The sequence below is a fragment of the Juglans microcarpa x Juglans regia genome, chromosome 4D (genome assembly GCF_004785595.1).
Source record: "Juglans microcarpa x Juglans regia isolate MS1-56 chromosome 4D, Jm3101_v1.0, whole genome shotgun sequence".
In the NCBI taxonomy this organism is placed as follows: Eukaryota; Viridiplantae; Streptophyta; class Magnoliopsida; order Fagales; family Juglandaceae; genus Juglans; species Juglans microcarpa x Juglans regia.
In genome coordinates this window covers 32,658,995-32,682,194 of record NC_054600.1, presented here as the reverse complement: position 1 = coordinate 32,682,194, position 23,200 = coordinate 32,658,995, and the positions used below count along the sequence as shown (strand labels likewise).

General features: G+C 33.8%; 1 protein-coding gene across 1 annotated transcript; it reads left to right on the top strand.

The window, feature by feature from the left end:
* The first annotated feature begins 3,458 nt into the window (after window positions 1–3,458).
* On the top strand, window positions 3,459–5,072 carry LOC121261154 (dehydration-responsive element-binding protein 3-like). Its single transcript, XM_041163357.1, has 2 exons — window positions 3,459–4,568; window positions 4,718–5,072. The coding sequence occupies exon 1, from the start codon at window positions 3,839–3,841 to the stop codon at window positions 4,544–4,546; it is 708 nt and encodes a 235-aa protein (XP_041019291.1). The 5' UTR covers window positions 3,459–3,838; the 3' UTR covers window positions 4,547–4,568; window positions 4,718–5,072.
* The last annotated feature ends 18,128 nt before the right edge of the window (window positions 5,073–23,200 follow it).

The following is a 23,200-nucleotide window of genomic DNA, read 5'->3' as shown; positions in this document are numbered from 1 at the left end:
CTTACGGTTTCAAGGTTTATTATTCGGCTGAGCCAAATATGCCTGCTCGGGTCCCCAAAGCAAAAATAAAATAAAAAATAAAAAAACGGTGATCTGTGTCAGTGTGTGTCTGAGGTACAAGTAGGAAATTCAGTATTCACAGCCAGACCAAGGCATGCAGGTGATTATGACTCTCTTGACTTTTTCAAAATAGTTTTACAAGTATATATCGACTTGATCTGAAGTTTCAAATTAAAGGTAATTACCAAAAAAAAAATATATATATATATATATGCCGCTTTAATACATGAATCTTTTTGTAGATTCGTCCTCATGGAATTTAATTAATATAATTAAAAAATTATAATAATATTTTTTTATGATTATAACGAACTTAATTAAAAGTAAGACTTTTTTTCTTCAGAGAATTATAATGTCCATATAATTAGACTGGCCCAGATTAGGAATACTTATATATCCGATTTGGGCCAGTGTTTGTATTCGGTATGACCCGGAAGTTAGGGAATGATGTGGGTGAATCAAAACATGTGGCAGAGGATTTGGTTGGGTTCCCCATTGTTTTGTATGAGTGATAGAGACAGACGGTTTCATCAACTTTATATCGCAGACTGATAATAATTGATTATGGGTCCAAATTTACTTTCACCAACAGCTCATTTTTGCAGGTACGCTTTCATCGTCTTCTACAAGCCCTGGGGAAAATTAGAATGGGATCTCAAAGATATTGGGGACGATGATTCATTTATGAGAAATGGTAGTTGCAATTATGAATGTGTAAGTGTCGTGTAATTATTTTGAAAAAAGTAAATAAATATGAGATCTACATGAAAAAAAAATTTAATTTTTAATAGTGAACTCTATTCTTTTTAAAAGTGATTGCACGGTACTTGTGCATTTCACAATTATACGTAGTATTACTCTTCATTTAATTATGTGGCATGAATATATTTTATTTTCTAAGAAAATGGCTTTTTCTCTTAAAAGAGTGCATGCATGGACTTGTTTTTGAGGTTTTTCTAATTATATATATATATATATATATAATTAGAGAAATAGCGTACATGTGGATTCCTATATATATATATATATATATATATATATATATATATATGGGGTTATATTATTTAGAGTACACACTAAATAATATTAAACAATATAGAATTCACGTGTCTATTTAAAAAAAAAAAAAAACTGAATATCCATGAATTTATTCAACAACATTAACAAAATGCTATACTGTTCAACAGTTTTTTTTACTCGTACGTGCAAGTATGTCCATAATGACAAGGATTGCCCAACTCGTCGGGGGAATTAGAAGCTGCCCCTAGCTTGATGAATTTTGCTAGAGAGAGAAATTATTTTATAAAAGAAGTGGGGTGAGTTCATTTATTAGGATATATAAAAAGCATTTATATTATTATGCAATATGTATGTATAATGGTGGCGAGACCACATGGTCACACCGATGCACCGCGGGTGCGACATAGTCGTAATGTGGTTGGGACCCAGATGGGGGGGTGGGGCCCGGTGGTCATCATGTGGGTCCATGTTTTGGTGTCTGAGTTGTAAGGAGTAGTAGAGAACAATATTGCAACCTCTACCATGCCTTGGACAATCAGTCCATTGGCCAGCAATTTAATTAAGAAAGATCTCTCTTTTTTTTTTCAAACAGGCTTTATTATCTTGAGATTGGGGCATGCATGGACTAAAAAATTAATTACACGGTTTATACAGACCAATGTCGACCGAAAATTGCTTCTATCCGAAGTCTTTCTTTTGCGTTTTATTGTAGGATTTCATAATCATATACGTCATGATCATATTTAGTACTCGATCGATTATAATGACATTATCCTGATCTGGTTAAGACAGCTTGCCAATTAGTATATATTTTCCTAACCTTCATTTAATATTCCATAAAATATATCATTGGCTAACCAGGACATATATATCAATCGATCACCAATTATTCGAACGGCCTCTGTTCCACATATATATATATATATATATATATATATATATATCCCTACGACATATATAATTAGGTGAAACTCACCACCAAATAAGATTGCGCATGCATACAATATATATATATATATATATATGATATTGTAGCTGATCTAGATGCCCTAATATTATAGCTAAATGCATATGTTGCCATTGCTAGAATGAGAACAAATCATCATGTATATAAACAAATGGACAAATAGGCATATCTTTATAAAGTAATCCCGTGTTCTGAAAAGAACCATGAAGTTGATTGTCACGTGAATATATCCAGAACCATGAAGTTGATGTATTTATATATCCATTCATAAAATATGCATAATTTTAAATAAAAACATATAAGTTTAGTGGTCTCTTAAATAATTAGTGATCCTATATACGTGTGATTAAGGCCCATAAAGTACTCCTTTTAGAAACGACTCGAAACAAGATGCTTTTATTAGACACTTGATCATGATTTTGACGGCATTTCAGAAACTATGTCCGCTATGAAATGGACAGAGTACTGACCATCGGATGATGCATATTATAAATATAAATCGCATTTTTATTTTCTGAGTGATGAATGAATTGAAATGCAATTGTTGACAACTCAGGAGCTGTTTGTTCTGGTTGGAGTCGGGACCAAATGAATTCGAGCCTCATGTTTTTGACCGAAGTGACATAATAATTTTTTTCTTGTTCATCTCATCAGCTTGACCATGGCCATCGATCGACATTGCTAACCCTGGTTAAGTGCCTCAAAATATCCATCACACATCAAAACCGAATCCCCAAAAAAAAAAAAAAAACAACACACAGAACCATAACATCATATACTGCATGTGAAATGAACACCAGGACGTGACGTACGTACGTACGTAACCCCACAATTCATATATTAAATCAAGAGCGCATCCAAAATTTTTATATACTACATTAATTTTAAGATAAATAATATTTAATTTATTATTATCCAGTCTCTTCTGTAACATATTTGAGTAAATAAGTATTCTTCTGCTGCTGCATGTAAAATGCACGATAATTTATGACTTTTATTTTCCTCAAAAAGATATAATTAATTAATATATACCCTTCAATTGAGATTTTAAATAAAAGAGATAATGTCGAAGAGAGGACAAAAAGGTAATCATGTTCGGAGTTGATGACAGGAAAGAACAAAACGGAGAGAAGGGATAGATGAACAGTGAACACAGGTGAAAGTAGTGGAAATAAAAGAGGGTTGGGCCCCATTCCTTCACGTAGGAAAGTAGGGGAGAATGTAATAAATTTATAGAGGCGATTTATCTGAACGTAAAACATTAGCAGTAGAAGCTTGAAACGGGATCCGAATAAAATTCTTAGAATTATTATCATAAGATTGATGGATGATCAAAATATATTAATATTTTTATTACAAATGGATACTCTCTCCTTGTGTGAGTGAAATCGCGGAGAATCAAGGTGACCCATTTCGCTTGTGGACCCTCTCTCTCTCTGTTTTGCTTTGAGTCCTTATAAGGTAGAGTTTGTATAACTTATTGGGAATGAGGGAAAAAGAAAGGCCACAAAATTATCATAGCATAAGCTGCGCGCATGTTCTCTTCCTCATCGATTTCCTCTGCCAATTTTTCTTCGATGCTCTCTTTTAAGCATAAATTCTCTGCTCTTATTCATTATTGATCGTTACCATTGTTGTAAAGAGGCCAAACTGGACATCTCCATCGCCTGTTTTCTTTCTTTCTTTCTTTCTTTCCACTTCCAAACAACTACTTTCTTTTTGCCCACAGAAAACAACACCCTCTCCGCTGGCCCAATATACAGACAATTATCAGCAGGGTGACCAATAACAATGAGTAGTGAACCCCATAACTCAGAAACAGAAAGCAGCTCCAACTCATTATCATCCAATCCACCATCCCCATCTTCGCCTGGAGATATCAAACTGCAGTCACCAGAGTCCAGAAAAGACAAGCGCATCCGGGACTCCGCCAAGAAACCAGTATACCGCGGCGTCCGCATGAGAAACTGGGGAAAATGGGTGTCCGAAATCCGCGAGCCTAGAAAGAAATCCCGCATTTGGCTCGGCACTTTCCCTACCCCGGAAATGGCCGCTAGAGCCCACGATGTGGCTGCTCTGAGCATCAAAGGAAACTCGGCCATACTCAATTTCCCGGAGCTCGCCCACTCACTGCCCCGCCCGGTCTCGCTCGCTCCACGTGACGTGCAGGCCGCGGCGGCCAAAGCAGCCCAGATGGATAAGTTCGACTCGCCATCGTCGTCGTTGTCGTCGCTGGTTTCGGGGATGGACTTGTCGAAAGAGTCGGAGGAGTTGAGTGAGATCGTAGAGTTGCCGAGTTTGGGGACGAGTTATGAGTCAGAGTACTCGGGGAAGGAGTTCGTGTTCGTGGATTCGGTGGATGGGTGGGAGATGTACTCGCCGCCATGGCTGCAAAGCGTGGAGGATGGTGGGTATGCTTGCGATCAATTGGCAGTGCCAGATCAGAATGGAGCACCAAATAGCTTTGAAGCTGGTTTATATGTGGGATATAAATATTAGCTTAGTGCTGTATTTTGTGAATGTGAGTGTCTATCTCATCTTTTGTTTTCTTTTCTTGGTTTTAAGCCCTTTTACTTTTTCTATGAAGGGTTAAAAACTCTCTGTTTTTTGTCTGTCTCTCTGTGTTTTGTTTATGTAACCTCTTCGTCATCTAACTCATGTACAGTTTAGTTTTAGGTTCCGAAAAGGAAAACGCATTAATTTCGTTGCCATGTTTGTTGCAAAGTGGTAATTAACAGATGAAGGCCTCTGCCTCGCACATGCTTCCTCATCTCGCAGATGAATGCCTCCCCCGGCCCCCCTTTCCATCTCATCTCTCTCGAGTAGGATGTTATAAATTATGATCAAATGCACAAAAGTTCCAAGTTTCATCTTGGAGAATGAATCTTGTCTAGCTAATTCGTTCGTGCTCGTTCCAAAAACGAAATCCTATGAAGATCCTCATAAAGTGAAGTTGACCATCTTGTCCGCCACATTATTGTGCCTCCCTCGTATACAGTGAATATTCATTAAGTTTTAACTGAAAAAACAAGAGGAAAGAGAAGTCCCGAAACAAAAAACACTAGTCCAGAACAACTAAACTCAGAAAAAGCAGCATCCTCCATTTTTCATAGTTTCTAGCGAGGAGGCCCCCCGGCCAAAAAAAAAATATGAGGGGACCGGCTGAGCTTTTGATGGACTGAAGTATGACAGATGGTGAAACATCGTGACCTGTGACTGTGACCAGTGAAATGACCCCTTAATTTCCCCAATCTGGTTGTAGTTTTTATCTGAACTTCTACCTACCACTAACCAAGTCTGTATGCATGATATCCACCGCTTAAACAGAGCTGAATTGGCCATTTGCATTTGGACGTTTGCTCTTTTACGGACGAAGAAAATGGTGGCTATCAAGCCTGGTGTCCGTGATATTTTCCCATATAAATATATATATATATATATATATATATATCCTTTTGGCGGACATGAGACAAATTAAGCACAGAACTATACGTATACCCACGTACTTCTCCACTCGTCTTTGGCCATTAACCAAGGAAAACCCGATATCTCCCGCTCTGAAAAAAATTATATATCTTGTTGAAAGCTTCCTATTGATCTATCTAATGATGTTAAGGTGAAATGTTCACGTTATACATACATATATAAAAACAGATCATTTTGACTCTTTCTTCTTGATCTTTTGTCTTGTTAATATATTTAATTACCACGAGTTTTTTTCAATCTCTTTTTCTGATTTCAAAAATAATATTCTCCCCGGCCTACATGCATCAAATGTTTGGAAAATGAGAAGTAGCATAAATTTCAAAATTTAATACGAAACCAAAAAAATAACTTAATAAACCAAAATAGTCGGATTAATCAGGAAAAATCCCCTTAAATGGTTTTTGGATATGTTTGGGGAGTGAGATTCTCAAAGCATCTCAGAATTTTTTTTCTAAATATCACTAAAATATAAAACTCAATACAAAATTTTCAAACTTCCAATCAAAATATAAAAAATAATACAATTATTCATCTAATCATTACTTAATCATTATCCAAATACAAAACTCAATAAAACTTTCTCAAACTTTCAAGCACAAAACTCAATACAATTTTTCCAGACTTTCAAAAAAATACAAAAAATAATACAATATTTTCAAATTTTAAAACAAAAATAATATTTTAATTTATTCAACTTTCTCTCTCATTTTTTGAAACTCAATAAAACGTCTTAACTCAAATTATTTAACCACTATTCACAAAATTTTCAACTCATCTCATTGCCCTAAATCTCAACGCAACGTTAGTATAATAGATGCCAAAGTCTAAATTGCATGTCGTGGTCAATCATGATTTACATCATGATGAATGTTTTAAAATTTTAACAAAAAAATGTTTTACGCATTGTTGACCACTAATTTATAATGAATGATTTCATGTCGACGAAAGATTTTACTAATTTTATATATAGTGGATGAAAATATCTTGGGCATAAACCCTTTTTCTAAAAGACAACGGAAGATTACCGTCTAATTCAAAACAATGGGAACGCCTTGTAATTTTCCAAATCTTGAGACGTGTGAATGATGTATTTTTTCTTTCAATAATTATAACAATTAAATTCAATCAATCGTCCTGTTTTTTTCAGCAAAACTACATGGTACGTAGGATTAGATTTTAAAATTAGCACAATAATAATGATCGAAGCATATATATTTTGGCCCCGTGCTTTGATTAGCTAGCATGGTTGCCCTCGAAACAACTTGCTTAATTAATAATTTCATGGTTTGGATGCATATATATATATATATATATATATATATATATATATATATATATATATATATATATGGCCGCCATCAACACTTCTATATAAATTGAAAAGATCAGAACGGTTCAGACCCATCGTGCCTAAATGCTTTGCATGGTTTCAAAGCGGGGAATCAATGACTATATGTATATGTATGGGGGCTTTCCTAGCTGGTTAAGGATTCCATGTTCGTTACATTTCTTCTTTTTTAGCGGACATCGACCATTCACACTTTTGTTCTAGAAAATCTAAGAGCTTAACTTTTACGTCTTCTAATGATATATGCAGGACCACCCTGCAAGCTCTGCGTTATGCATGACGTTAAAAGTATATATGTATAGTTCCGCCTTTATTATGATTCACTATCATTCATAATATCCCAATACGTGAAATACAAATACTTCAAGACTCAGGTTGCATTTGGATGTTGAGTTGAGCTGAGATGAGCTAAGTTCTTTATGATCAGTAGTGAATGGAGTTATGTGAGACTCATCTAAATTAAGTTTAAAGTGTGTTTGGATGTTAAAATGAGTTTAATACTTTTTATAGAAAATTGAAAAATGTGGTGGGTCCCACGTATAAAAATGTTTTAAGTTGAAAAAAGTTGTGAGTCTCACGTATAAGAAGGTTTTGAGTTAGAATGAGTTTAATAATTTGAGAATTAGGTATTTGGATGTTAGACTTAGTTTTAAATTAAACTGAACTCAACTAAGTTCAACTGAATTTGAGAACCGAGCGCAGCCTCAGTTAATATATCATTTTATATCTCAATCACTATAAAAAGAGTAATTTTAGATACAATACTCTTACAATATACTGCACACCCTCTATGAAAAAAGTAAAGCCCACCAATAAATAAATAAATAAAAAGATTTTTTCACGTGGATTCTAGATGTGCCATACTTATTTTTAAGAAAGTTCGTAGGGCTTGCATGCATGGTACCCTATTCTCTCTTAAATAAAGCTATAAAAAAATAGGAGTAATGCGGAATTACTTTTCTCATTCATATATTTATATATTATGGTGGAGTATAGAACAAATTAGCTTCTAGCTTGATACTTACATAATGCCTTAACTATCAATTGATCAATTTCATCAATGAATGTCATACATATATATATACACACACACACAGAGATAAATATATATCCGACGTTACAATCTCCACTTTTTATGTCAAACTCTAATTAAAACCTTTATCATCATTGAGGGAGATTAATTATGGCTTGTGGGCGATATACCCTTTAGTGTAATATTATTAATTAATGAGACAATAATGGCTCAAATAAATAGAAATTTCTTCTACATATATATCATCATCGATCATAGATTTCAAGTTTGGTAGTTCATGACAAATAAGCAAACGACGAAGTGCATACTCATGAAAAAGCTAATTAATTAGCTTGTAGAATACAATACCTAACGCTGATTAGATTGGATTATAATTCTCCCATGCATGATTACCAAATCTATTTTCCATATTTGGAATCCTAACTCAAGATATAAACCATAAAAAATCAACCAAAATTAGGAAGAGGCAAAACATCGATAAAGAATGGAATTAATAATGGCGATGTGTGGTATGATAAAGACCTTCGAACTGTTAAGAGTAGTTTATGATCTTATTCTTATCTGACAAATCATGATTTAGACGTGCATACTTTATAATATCGGTCGTGTATGCGCCATGGTTATGGATAAAGTCTGCTGATCATGTCTTTAATTAGAAATTTACGGCCTTCTCGTTTTGGCGGCCAAGTACTCTAGTTTTTAATATCTCCTAGAAAAATCTTCCTTTTCCGACCAATAGAGCCACTTCTGCAAGGGATCCTTCCCTAAACTGGGAAAAAAAGAAACAAGAAAGGAAAAAAGAAGACGGATTATGTGGAATATAATACAAAATTATTTGGAATCATGATGATCTCATTCAAAATGCATGCATGCATTGCATGTAAATTACATATTCTCAGGGTAAGTACTAACTACTGTGTAAATATAATATTGCAAATGGATTGACTCTTAAATATTGCCTGCGGTCAATTAATGGAGTTTTCTAAGACTGATTTAATTAATTTGGCGCATGACACATGATCAACAATGGTACTACCGAAGAATATTGCAACCCACGAACTGATCAATGTATAAGTTGGTGCAGTATATAATATAGCAAATAAATAGTTTTGAAAAAAGACAAACTACACTTTTTTCTTTTTCTCATTCAGCTTAATTTCCAAAACACTAGCTAGCCAATTAATGCCAAAATAAGTACCATTTGAAGCCTATCAATTTCCTAGTGCGTGGAGTGTTGCACAAGATTTTTTGTACATATCTGATTATATAGAACTTAATTCCTACAACTCGAAAAGTCCGGCCACGGCCATTTGCTCAAGATTTTTTGTTCATTTCGTCGCAGACAATATTTCAGTTTTCTAGACATCCAAATAATTGGTCGAGAAAGCTCATGCAATCGGAAACTTTGTAGCGGATCTTCTTTGATCTCTGATCACGAGATCTAGAAATATGCATATATATATATATATACTTTCATGATCGATCAATCGATCCCACAATCATATAGATCATCGTCAGACACCACAATCTTTGAAGGCCACTTGGGCCACTAATTCCCATCTCTCGATCTTTATGTAACGCGTTATCTCCACCTGTAGGCTGATGTAGAGGTTTACTTGTACGAGCAAATTGCCAAATCTCCATGACCCCATTATATCAGCTATGCGCCTTTTTCTTCAAAAGCTAGCCAAAGAGTACCCGTCCCTGCATGTCCCTATATATATGTGGCCCTATTCCTTTTTCCACAGCTTTTGTCTTCTATTTGTTAATTAATCTCTCTATTCTCTATGTTCTAATTCCACAGACCTTTTCTGGTTTGGCTTCTTTCGGACAAGTCAATTATGTGTTGCAAAGTCTATATCAATATTCTTTTTCTTTTTGGGGGAAGATTAGTGGTGCTCCATCAATGCTCATCAATTGTTATGAGGAAGGTTAGTTGAATGGGGATGCCAAAATCCCGAGTTGTACCTAAAGAAACATATCAACAACAGCTTGATGCGATATGCTGTTTCCGTACTGATGTAATAAGATTCCACTATTAGTCTATTAATAATTTTGGTGTGACTTCAAAAAGCTAGGAAAATATCACATGGATGTTGAGACTTTCCGAGTAACTGGCCACGGCAGCTTTTAGCTGGTTATAATGTGGGTAAATAACCTTCTTAAATCTATTAGATTCTTTAAATTATTTGCAGCATTCACCTACGTCGTTTCTAATCTTTTATCTTGTCGTTTCAGAAGCTCTGAGAACCAAAGATCAATTGGCATCGACAAAGAAAGGGTACGGTATATATGTTCCTTATCAAGTTATCAGGTTATAACTCGATCGAGTAGATTGCTGGCCTGTTAATGGAAGTTACCCAAAAGGCAAAAAACTAGCTAAAAGAGGATCAGGGGTGCATTGAATTGAATTTCTCCGCTTGGGGTTGAAGTACTGGACACTGGATGATCCATTTGGAGATGATCTATCTATGACTTTTTTTATTTGATAATTATTGAAAATAGAATATATAATTCCATATAGAAAAATTGTATCAACCAACCTCTCAACTTATCTAACGTACGTAATACTAATTAATAAGTGAATGATAATTTATAATAAATAATAAATAGTTTTTCAATCATTTAATATTATGTTAAATGATAATATATATTTACCATTGTCCAGTTATTGCATTTTCCTTTTTGAGACAAATCTTGAAAGGATTCATAAAACATTAATATTCTTGATCATCGGACCATGCATAAACAAAAGATCACGAATTTTCAAATGAATTTTGTTTATCAAACAAAAGATGATCATGACGAGTTTTCGAATGAATTTGTTAATTATGATCTAGATTATGTATATATATATATATATATATATATATAACATGCACTCATGTCATAAGGAGGAATATTCTCTTCCTTTTATTTTTTAAAAACATAAACAACGTCGACTTCGCTTGGCCTAGAATTAATCTAATATATATATATAAATAAATGCATGGCACTTGACGAGCCACGTATATTGAAACTCTTGGTGTATGATCAACCATCAATACGTCAACAGAAAAAGCGGTTTTATACGGCTTCTCTCTCAATTCTCAAGCTGGTCTGTGATCTATATATTAATTTCCCACAATTAATTTATAACCTGTCCGGGATTAATTATCTTAATTTTATATAGTCCCTGTTAGCTATCTATCTGATTAATTAATTTGTAGCAGCCACCATTGTACGTACGTACGTAGTTTGATCATTCACTTTCAAAACTGTTAGAACTTCTGGCCTCCTCATGATCCAAATTCTACCGGTCATGTGTAGGTACTTGGAATTAACTAGCTAGCTAGGCCACGTGAAACAAATACGGGATTAATCCGATCGATCGAGGAATTTGAGAAACTTGTAACCTCATAATATTTATTATATATAGGCACTGGCTTTAATCACGATCGATGTTTTCAATCATTTATTAGTTCCCACTGCATGGCCCACTCACTTAATTAAGCGCAATTATTATATATATATATATAATAGTCACCGTTAATTAATCATGTGAAGGACCGGCCCGTATTATTACATAAATAACTGTTAATTACATAAATATGCATGCCACCTGGCCTGATATTCCCTGGCAAATTAGGTGGTTGGAATGATTTGATGCTACATGAATATTATTTCAAAAGGTTTGGGCAACATCTATTAATTTCCAAGGGCACTTGGCGTAATTGAGGCCTAGCTCACCACGGCATGTTCTTGCAATGCCATGGCGGCCACCAGGGTGAAATGGACCCGACTTTGGTACACCGAACAACAAATTGGGACAATGATGGATCACACTCTTGGTAATTAATTAATTTAAGAGACTCATCCAATCTCTCTCTCTCAGCTCCCTTCTATAAGCTGCTATCCATCTAACTTTCTATTTGCATGTTGATTTTATAACTTTGTGGGAAACTTCCACGCTTCCACATACATTATTAGGTCGATCGTAGCATCGCCTTACGTGGGTGCAACGAAGATCTAGTGGGGCTCATTATATATATATATGCAAAAATCAGTAAGCTTCCGATATATTTAAGTTCCGATAGTGCATGGGTCAGTTATTGTTAGCACATCAGAATATTTGACACCCTTACCCAGCACTACACAGCGCGCATCCATTGTCAGAATACCACAACAGAAAGCACAACACACTTCTCAACAGAATGGCTACAATGACAAGGCAAATAACAATACAATGCCAGACGGACCTCTATAGAATCTTCTAGCATATTCTTGTAAATCTATTTTTTGGTATTCTGAGTCTTCTATAAATAGTCATGCACTGTATGGAGGAATGGCACTTACGGAAATATCACTTTAGAAATGTTTATGCCCATTGAGGCATTTCAACAAATGCTTTGTCTTCATATGAGCTTTACATTTCTCTTCATGGTATCATAGAGCCGCATAGGATTTTTTTTTTCCTTCCTCATGGCCCCCTCCACATCACAGAATCCTTCCCTCACCAATGCCGCTGCACATCTTATCACTGTCAAACTTTCCACTGATAATTTCCCTCTTTGGAAAGCCCAACTTCTTACCTTTCTCAAAAGCCACCAGCTCTATGGCTATATCAATGGCTCGGTTTCTTCTCCTCCTCCCTTTCTTGATGATAAACCCAATCCAGCCCACAGCTCATGGCTTCTACAAGATCAAATGATCATTTCGGCACTTTATTCCTCTCTTACCGACAACATTCTTTCTCAAGTAGTTGATTGTTCAACCTCCCATGAAATCTGGACCACTCTCACCAATCATTATTCGGCTCAGTCCACTGCCCATCTTATGCAAACACATTACCAATTAGCTACACTCAAGAAAGGATCAGACACTATTTCCGCATATTTTCACAAAGCTAAAGCCCTAGCCTCCTCTTCTTCTTTTTTTCGAGAGGGGGGGGGGGACAGTGCCCCTATATTCTATATATATCCTCTCTTAAAGGTGGAGGGAAACCAATAATTAGTAGGAACTCCATGCTATATCCAGGCTATAACCAGAAAGTTCAAAAAAGAACAACAACAGAAAATTCAAAGAGCCTAAAACCAGTAATTACATTCCAGAAAGCATTACAAAAGCCTAACACCAGTGACCTCCAATAACAGCAACAGACAAACAATCATCTAATCCAGTCAGCCCATGCCTGTCAGTACAAAGGACGCCTCTCAATAGATGGGGAATTGTAGCCATTGACTCCCAATTTTTTGTAATCCCTTGAGATCCCAGCTTTGCAAGGAAGTCAGCAGCTGAGTTTCCTTGCCTATAGATATGCCTCAAGTAAAAGCTCATGCATTCTTGCTCTGATGGCGCCTAGCTAATATGATATATAAGGTTCAGTATCAATATTGATGAATAGAAATATTTCCGAGAGTTGATGCGCGGGAGCCGGGGATTAATATTCAAGAGCTGCATGTGATCTGCATTAATTTATATTCTTTTAAATGATAAATTTATATTATGTATACTAATTTCTTTTCTAGGCTTCCATTTCGAATCACTTGCGTACCTACAGCTTGAAGGTTCGCTTTATGTTTGTTTCTTCTTCTTCTTCTTCTTGTTCAATCTACAGTACTGCATTCTGGCAACGGCTGGTTTCAAGGCAGGCAGGAGCACACTCAATGGATTCTTCATCCTATCCTTTAAAATCCATCACCAAAATTCACTTTTTCTATTTTACATACTGACTTTTACAATATATCATACAACAGCTTATCTATTTTTTCTTCATATCATTTAAATATTATAGTTTTTAATATTTTTTATTCATTTCAAATATTTTCTCTAACTACAGATGATATCCTCATATCTTTTGATATTTGCAATATCTTCTCATATACAATATCATATAATTATGTTATATTTTAAATTAATCCAAATTTATAAACTAAATCAAAATATAAATTAATTTTTTAAAAAAATAAAAAGAAGATATTTTGTCTGCTTTCGAAAACTGTTCACTTGAATATATGGAATTGTTATTCGAAAAAAACCCAGAAGCTAAAAGTCATTATTTGAGCCAAACTTGGTGCCCAGGGGTGTTATTCGAGATAAACCCACAGTCTTTGACGCCAAACAAAGAAGATAGCATGGGAAAGAGAGAGAGAGGGTCTGAAATGAAGATAAAATATTTTGAAAAAATCAGATGAGGAGAGAGAAATGAATTACAGATATTTTATATGGGTGAACAGTTCTCTCTAGATGTAGCAGGATCACTCTAGCAAAATGAAAAATAAAAATAAAATACAAGATCCATTATAGGTCATTTTTAAATATATTTTTTTATATTTTAAAAAAAAATATATTATAAAGCATCTATTATGAGTGCTCTAAGAAACGTCCTTCTTTTTTTTTTTTTTTTTTTTTTGAATAAAAGAAAGCCTTTCTAAACATTAGGGTGTGCCCAAGAAATAAAGGATGTTCTTAACCATACGTACGCGGCTCGCGTAGGACGAGGCAAATTAATATTGGTGTAAGAAAATGGTATATTTATATTGACAATCTGCAGGAGCCACACATGGGTGTAAGGGAATGGGCGGGGACAATATTGTCATTCTACTTCTCTCAGGAGCTCTATGTATTTTTTTTTTTATTTTTTTTTTTTATTTCTTTTTTGAAGTAATTCTCCTTCTCCCTTCTATATAGCTAGCTAGTTGGGCCCAAGAAGAAAGCAATTATAACCCAGTAGCCAGAATTATACGGTCGTCGTCACACCCGAAAGTTCATAAATAAGATTATATATCTATTATGAGTTCATCATCTAAAAATAGTATGTCTATAAATATTAATTGGGCCATTGACCGTTTTGTATATATATGCATATTTATTGGACCAATTAACATAAAAAAACAAGAGTAGTACTGGAAGTTAGCTGCTGATCATAATTAATTAGAATATGTACATATCTTTTATTGGCTGACGCGGAAAGTTGTAATAAATAGTACTAGTAAATCGTTGGTATTTAAAAAGAAGTGCTGGAGTGAGATGAAAAAGAAGGTGCTTTTCCTATGTCGCACCAAGAAGAAAAAGATACATCATTAACTTGATTTTATATAGATTAATGGTCAAAAAGAGGAGATCATATAGAATATATCATATGTGAAGATATTTCCTTCAAAAAGACGCACCATTACTTTTCTAGGCGCTCCTCCCGGCCTAGCTTGTCTTTCCTCGATCAGCTAGCTCTCTCTTTTTTGCCTCTCTTTTGTAGGAGAGCTTCAATGTGTTTTTTCTTATACATGCAGGTGATCAAGATGAGAATTAGGAATTTCCCATTTAATAAAATTAGGTACTATCCATTGACCGAGAGAATACTATATATTTAGATTAAAAGACTAAGAAATCATCAAAACATCAATTTCGAATACTGTGTTCAAGATCGATCATTAAAATCAGTATAATAATAGTACGTGGTCTCGTCCTAGAGCTCTTATAAAAAAAAAAAAAATGGAAATCTTGAGCTCCATCTATGTGAAAAATATGACATGCATTTGCCCAATAATTGGACACAATTCGGTCCATATGCAGCGTGGATGTAAGTTTAGATTTTCGAAGAAACATATGGAAAGAGACTTGGATTTTGGTTGGGCAAAGTATATAATATATATATATATATGCATAAAGCTATGATCTTTTTTTCTTTCAAAAAAAAAAAATCATCGTACAGAAAGTGGTGTCAAATCTGCACGTTTGGTATGAAGTTTTTAAACCAATTTCAAGAAACTTCTGCTGGCGGGGAGCCTTTTTTTTTTTTTAAGTTAGTTTTAATTAAAAGTACTAATTTCGAAATACAACTCAAACCAGGCTTAATTAAAGTAGAGTGTTAATTAATTAAGGGGTCATAATCTAGTCCCTTTTCGCCCCATATCTAGAGGAAGCAGTGGAGATCTTCTCTACCAAGATCAACTGACCCCGCACTTATCCATGTAGAGATGAGGCAATTAAAGGGATAGGCCTAGCTCTTGCATGCTTCTTCTTTTTTCTTTTTATTTTTTTAGTTTTACCCTTTTTTTTTTTTTTTTTCTATGAATACATATGAGATGATTTTGTTGGGTATATATCTTTAATAATTTTGAGGAACATTTCAAATTTTTAAAATTAATCTGTTTGGCGGAAAGGTGACTATGCTTAAAACCATGATTTGTTACATCCATGCATACATATACATATATACGTGTGTGTATGTACATACTCATGTTGACAACAAAGTGGAGGTGGGTGGTAAAGCTTATGACAGGATAAGACACGAAACATCTAGCAGTATTTTAATCCCACGACTTTCCACCATATATAGACTACTTTTTGCAAATATCATGGCAGGCCTAGGTCTAACATTATATATTATAAAGAATACAAAAAAAAAAAAAAAAAAATAGTGGGCCCTATCATATTATAACATGTACTGACGACAACATTATAATTAATTTACATACATATATAAAGTTTACCACAAAAAAAAGAAAGAAAGAAAGAAAGAGAATCATAAATCAAATCTCATTCGCTGTAATTCTTTCTCTGCTCGGGCCATTTCTTCAATGCTGCTTCTTAATTTTTTTCTTAATTCAATCATGACCTAGCCTAGATCTGTCCTTCCTAAAGGTTGTAGATACTGGCAATGACGGAAACAGTAACTTATACAAGGGGCCCAACTTTTCTAGTGTATGGCATATTTATATAAAATAAAAAGAAACTGAAAAATCATAAAAATAAAATTATATATAAAATTAGATTTCAATAATTTGTTACATATACATGAAAATAAAATTCTAAAAAACATAATTTAATATATGTTTTAAATTTTTGACGATAATGTTTTATGGCATAATATTAATCTATTATTATTTTTATAATAAAATATTTAGAATTTATTTTCTTCATAGAAACTAACAAATAATCTTTAAAAATGTCATCTATTATTCTAGTATGTAAGCTACTTTATCAAGTTTCATGCAAAATTTATATATTTTCATGTCACCTTACGCATATAATGCTATAATTGAGACCTTAAACTTTTTTTTTTTTTTTACTCAATAAAGTCTAGAAGATAAAACCTCTCAACTATTTTTCATGTAAATCATTAACCTTAAATGATATTTCTTGTATTTTCATTTTGGATTTTATATTAAGAAGTTTACTATTGTATAACAAAAAATACTTGGAGATTCATATTAATAAGTTTATTATTTTTCTTAAATTTAGTTTAAATTTAATTTTGGTGAGGCAACATCCTTGAAAATAAATAATATAGAGAAATATATATAAAATTTATGAACTATAGAAAAAAAAAAATTGAAGAAATATATTTTAGATATATTGAAAATTTTGAAAATTTTAAAGAATACATGGAGATTGTAAAATTTTTTAGGGACCATTTGTTATATTTATAAAATTATAAATAAAATATAGAATATATTTTGAATTTTTTTAAAACTTTGGGGGCATGCGCCCTTAGACATAACGTAGGTCATGCCACCCATGCATTACTGATCATTAGAGGGTACTTACTACACATGCAGGGCCTTCGTTTCCCATGTGCATGGACCCTTCACCAAAACTTGCATGGTACAGTCTCGATCGGATTGCCATTAAAATAGTCAAATTTACGAACGACATTGCTGACATTTTTGCGTGCGAAAACCTGGAAACAGCTTAAATAGGCGGTCACCACCGGCGAGAAAGTCGAGCTCACGTCATTGTCGCTGTCTCTTTCGCTCGTATGAGGAGATGTTCGACTGTTGTTCGAAACATAAATTAAAAATATTAATACTACAAAACTTATTAAAAAAAAAAGTATTACTGGCAGTCTGGCACCGATAACGACTGTCGGCACCCCCAAGTCACGCCACGTGTATGAATTAGGATGGACTATTATTGGACGATGTCACGAGGGTATGGCATTGCTAGCTAGCTAGCTGAAAGTTTTTACCGTCTCCAACAATATAGCTTAAAAATACTATGAGAAAAATATTATTTATGGTATGTTATTTACGATGATAATAATTATTTATTATAAAGATAGATTTATTTTAATAAAAAATAATTATTTTATAATAAATAAATAAAAATAAATAAATAATTTTCTTATAGTAAATATTGATATATACATACTGCTAATCATGTGAACTATTTAACATTTAAAATTTTCTTTTTCCTTTTGTCTCAAAGGGGTCCTAATTAATTCGTTTACAAATTATGGCCCATTATTTATACTTGAATTATATATATACAGATAGTTGCGAGTTAATTTGCTAAAACTCTGTGATCCACATCCTGTCATGTCACCTCCAAATAAAGATCTAAGCTGTTGACTCTTTCGTCGTATTTTTTTTTTTTAATTATTTAAAGTTTCAAAACCTATTTTCTAGCAATTAATAAATGTATTATTGTGTTAAGGTCTTTCAAATGGATAATCAGAATGTAATATTTTTTTTATCTTTTGGGGATGGTTTAATTCTGATCCGTGGTTAGGTTAAAATATATTCATGAATGGATAAGGTTGCATGGTTCTCTGGAAATCGTATTCACGATTCCTCAATTTTCAAACGGGCGAGAGTAATAATTACATACAATATTCGCAGTCATGATAACGTACAATAGAATGGTATTGTTGTCACATTTATGAGTGCTTTTAAATGCTGCATGCTTTCTCGATCTGCATTTTAAATGTTAGCTACCCTTCCATTTATGGCTTCTTTCAGAATCCATGAAAAGTTGAAAACTGAGAGCCAGATTATCAGTTATCACCCCCCCCCCTCTCTCTCTCTCTCTCTCTCTCTCTCTCTCTCTCCACAAGACGTGACACTATATACTACCCGACCTGGTAAAAATCATGTTAGAAGTTAATTCAGGGGGCACATCTATTATGACGAAAATGAAGTTTTGATCCATAAAGTCATGTCGATCACTGTTGTTTTGACCCATGTACTTATGAATTGGCCAGTCTGCCATCGATCACTTTCAAGTCATTTATATATTATTGTATTTGAGTCACGTTGAAATGTTAAAAACCTGTCTCAGTAAAGAAAGCGACGCGAGGGTACGCAACAAGAGAGGGACCAAATGTTTCCTTAAAGCTAAAAGTAAACGTTAAAAGCATCCCTGATTAGCAGAATTACTACGCATCATTAGCTGTAAAATCGTGTTTCTTGAAAATGCCAAATAACATTTAAGGATTCCAATGTTCCATCACCTGGTACAAAAGCCTATCTTTTCTTTTCTGATTTTGGTCGAAGGAAAAAATAGCTAGGCATTTTTGTTTCGCGCGACATGAGAAAATGGTTTTTTTTTTTTTTTTTTTTTTTTTGGGGGAGTGTTGAGGTTAGGATTTTACGAATTGGGCTTAGAAACCCTTAGAAGTGCATTGGGGGCCTTGGATTATTGGACCAGAAAATGAGAGTACAATGGGACATTGTTGAGCTCCAAAATCCAGAGACAGATCAGCCTCATTTAACATTTTTTCGTCGGCATGGAAAATTCCCAAAAACTTTCTTTAAATCCCAAGATGCGCTTTATATATATAAGAAAAAAATAAATTTTATTTACAATCCTCATTTAGAGATTGTATATGCAGACCCTTTACTAAATAAAAAAAAATCATTTTAAGAAGGATATTTTTATAATTTTAAAATATTTTAAAGATAAATATACTTAGGCTTGCATTGCAATTTTCAAAATGGAGACTCTATGTAGCATTGCTCGAAGAAAAATTCTTTTTATTAGTCATTAATTATTATTCCATACTTCATATCTTATAAAAAAAATTACACATTTTATAAAAAAAATTATAAATATAGTGTAAAAATGAATAGAGGATGATGCACCCATAAAAATTTTTTGGAAAAAAAAAAAAACTAGCATACGTACGGCGTACGCCTGGGATCGAATATATAAAAAACTTCACTTTGTAAGGTGTGCTCATTTTTTTCTTAAAATAAGAAAAAAAAGAAATATTATTCTCGCATTTTCGCTGCGGGAGACTTACTAGTATTGTAATTTGCAACTTTAGAGCACTCCATATGTAAAATTTGAAGAAAATTAGTTCAAAACTACCTCCAACGATTCATGTTTTTTTAAATATATTTTTCATTTTGCTATAGTGTTTAGTTAAATGTAGCATGAACTGTACACAAATGAAAAAATATTTTATTTATTTATTCTCTTTTCATATACTTTATTTCTCACAATAATTTCTCTCTTTATACGTTTTTTCTAACAAACTATTAAATAATATAATATAAAAAAATAGATAAATTGATATATAGTATATTATAAAAATTAGTATGTAAAATAAAAAAAAAATAGATTTTAATGATATATTTTAAAAAATAAGATATATAAAACATTGGAGGGCTCTTAATTATATAACGGTAACAAAAATAAGTAAAAAGACAAAAAAAAAACTCTATTATTTGAGACAGACCTCCCCCACTTGTGCGCTGACATCTGGTGGGTCCCTTTTTTCATCCTGCTGGGCCGACTGGTATCTAGATGGTCCATGCCGGACAGCCAGGTGAGGCCACCTGTACGTGATAGAGTTATTATGTGTCAGCTCAAAACAGTGACTTGCGCTGTTGGATGTAGACGCGTCCATCTTGTCAATGAGTCGCGATATATTGTACGGGAAATGGCGAAAAGTAGGACGAACTTTGAGTTTGCGGCGTTGGACGCCAGCCTATGGTGGCCTGAGACGTGTCGTCAACGACAGTTTCACGTGATTTTGAAATCGAAGGTACCGATGCACATGCCTGCCCCACCCTCTCCCCCACACAAGCAAGTCCATGCATGACTTGTGTTTGATTTCTGATCTCTAAAAGGTATCTATAAAAGTAAAACTCTAAAAGTCAGGACAATAATGGACTAGCACGATTGAGGCATGTCAATTTTGTAATATCGGCCATTGAAAATATTAAAAATAACAAAACTCAATCCAACTATGGGCTTATAAGTAAGTAAGGATTCAGTAAGAGAAAAGAAAGGACGCTGTAAAATTTGATCTTGATCACTGATGGAGTTACTTGTCTATGACATGTACGTACGTGGGTTAATTCAAGGAATCCTTAGTGGTCCGACTTGATTTGGCCTTAGCTTCATGACTAATATTGATCGGCCTCCTAATCTTGTTTTTCATTGAGACGAGGCCTCCCAAGAATCAAAGGTTATTCATGGGATATTCCCATTCTTTCTTTGGCATCACATGATATGTATGAATTACTTAGAATTAGTATTCTAGATTAGCTTTAAGATTCAACTATATATATATATAACTAAAACCATGCATGCAGTAGAAGTACCAGATCAATTTACATAGTCTGGATACTCGTCCAGAAGGATATATAAGAAATTGAATTTAACTTAGACGTTACCGCATGCATTGGTTTTTTTTTTAAGATGATGACGAGACCTTAACTTTATTGATAACTCTCACATATGATGAAAGAATACCTAATTACAAACACAAATTTTGACATACACACGACACGGCAAACTGGTGTGATCAAGAGAGTTTATCTGTTTTCTTGGTGTGACAACCTTGCAGCATGCAATCAAGTAAGTAGTACAAATCCAAAGAGGAAAAAATCGAGAGAAATTAAGAAATAGAGTAATGAGTAGTCACTCATGTAATATCCCCTCACCTAAAAAAAAAAAAAAATTGTCCAGATCGATTGCACTTATATATTGACAGCTCAACTTATCAAAGATCCTGCTCCTTACATGCTAATATTGATATGAGTGAGGATGGTTACTAATAAGTTATAATTTTTTTTATTCATTTTTTTCATACATATCCTTGCATATTTTAAAAAACAAAATCATAATATTATTTAAAAAATACTTTCATAATTATTAAAAAAATAATTCATCGGAACCCATTATGGATCAGCTTAGAATCATTCTATTGGTATTGATGAATTCATTTAGTGGGGTGACCCACGCATTGCGTCGTTGTTGGTGAGTGCATGTGTGCTAATTTCAGGTTTTGTACCAAAAAAAAAAAAAAAAACTACAGTGAATTGATGCGGTGTTTGTACGTACAACTATTTGTCAGAAAAATTATCTATAAACTAATATTTAGACCGGCCTATATATACAGCTAGGTAGGTCTTGACTCTTGGCAGATTGACCGACAAGTAGCCGGACAGATGGAATTTTAGCACATGTGAGTGCTATTAAGTACGTGGACCCTTGATTAATTAACCGGAGACTATGCATGCATGGTTCCAAAGAAAATGCAGCAATGACTATTGACTAGCTAGCTAGTACGTACATGCCAGGACAACATGGTGATCATCAGCTACCGTAATTTTAACTCGAACAATAGTACGTACGTTCTCCAATAATATACATACAGAGTCATCATATCACGTACAATAATATTAATGTTCGTCAAATTTTGCTTTTGATCTTGTCCTTCCAACGACTACTAGTTGTTGGCCTGAACATTCGTGTGGTGTCAGGGATACTTTTAAGAAAAAGTCTGAACTTAGGTTTTGTATGAATCTATAACTATTTCTAACTCATCTTAATTTATCATTATAATTTTTTTAAATTCTAATATAAAATATAATAAATAATTCAATTTTTTTAAATATCAAAATAATAATAATAATAATAAATAATATTTTATCAACTCAACTCAACTCACTTCAACATCTAAACGCACACTTTGGCTTTGTTTGGATCTTTAACTACTCTCAACTCATCTCAACTCATCATTACAACTTTTTCAAATTTCAACACAAAATATAATAAACAACTCAACTTTTTCAAATCCCAAAATAATAATAATATTAAAAAATAATATTTCAACAATATTTTATCATCTCAACTCAACTCACTTCAATATTCAAACACACTCTTAGTCGGCTCGTGCAAGCGCCATGCAAACGACGTGAAAAATTAAAAATTATGTCGTTTTCAATTCGTTTTGATTTTTCACAGTTTGCCCCCATTTCTCCCAACTCTCCCTCCGTCTCTGTGTTTCGACCCCTTCTTTCTGTTTCTTCAACCCCAGTTCCCTCATTTCTCTTTAAGTCCTTCCTCTCTCTCTTTGTCGCTTTCTGTTTCTCACCCCAGCTCCAACTGTCCCTTCTGTCATTCGTCTCTGTGACTCGTCACCATGAACCGGCCAAATAAGAATGTTGCATGAAATACTACAAATCGATCACCCACTAAAATCCTCCACCCCACCCTCAGCGGCCATAAAAAAAATCCTCTTCGTCTGAAGAATGGCCTCGCCCACGAAAGAAGTGGAGCCTCCACAACT

Bases quoted from the DNA above. Each gene is read 5' to 3' on its own strand.
- LOC121261154 (XM_041163357.1), top strand. From the start codon at position 3,839: ATGAGTAGTGAACCCCATAACTCAGAAACAGAAAGCAGCTCCAACTCA.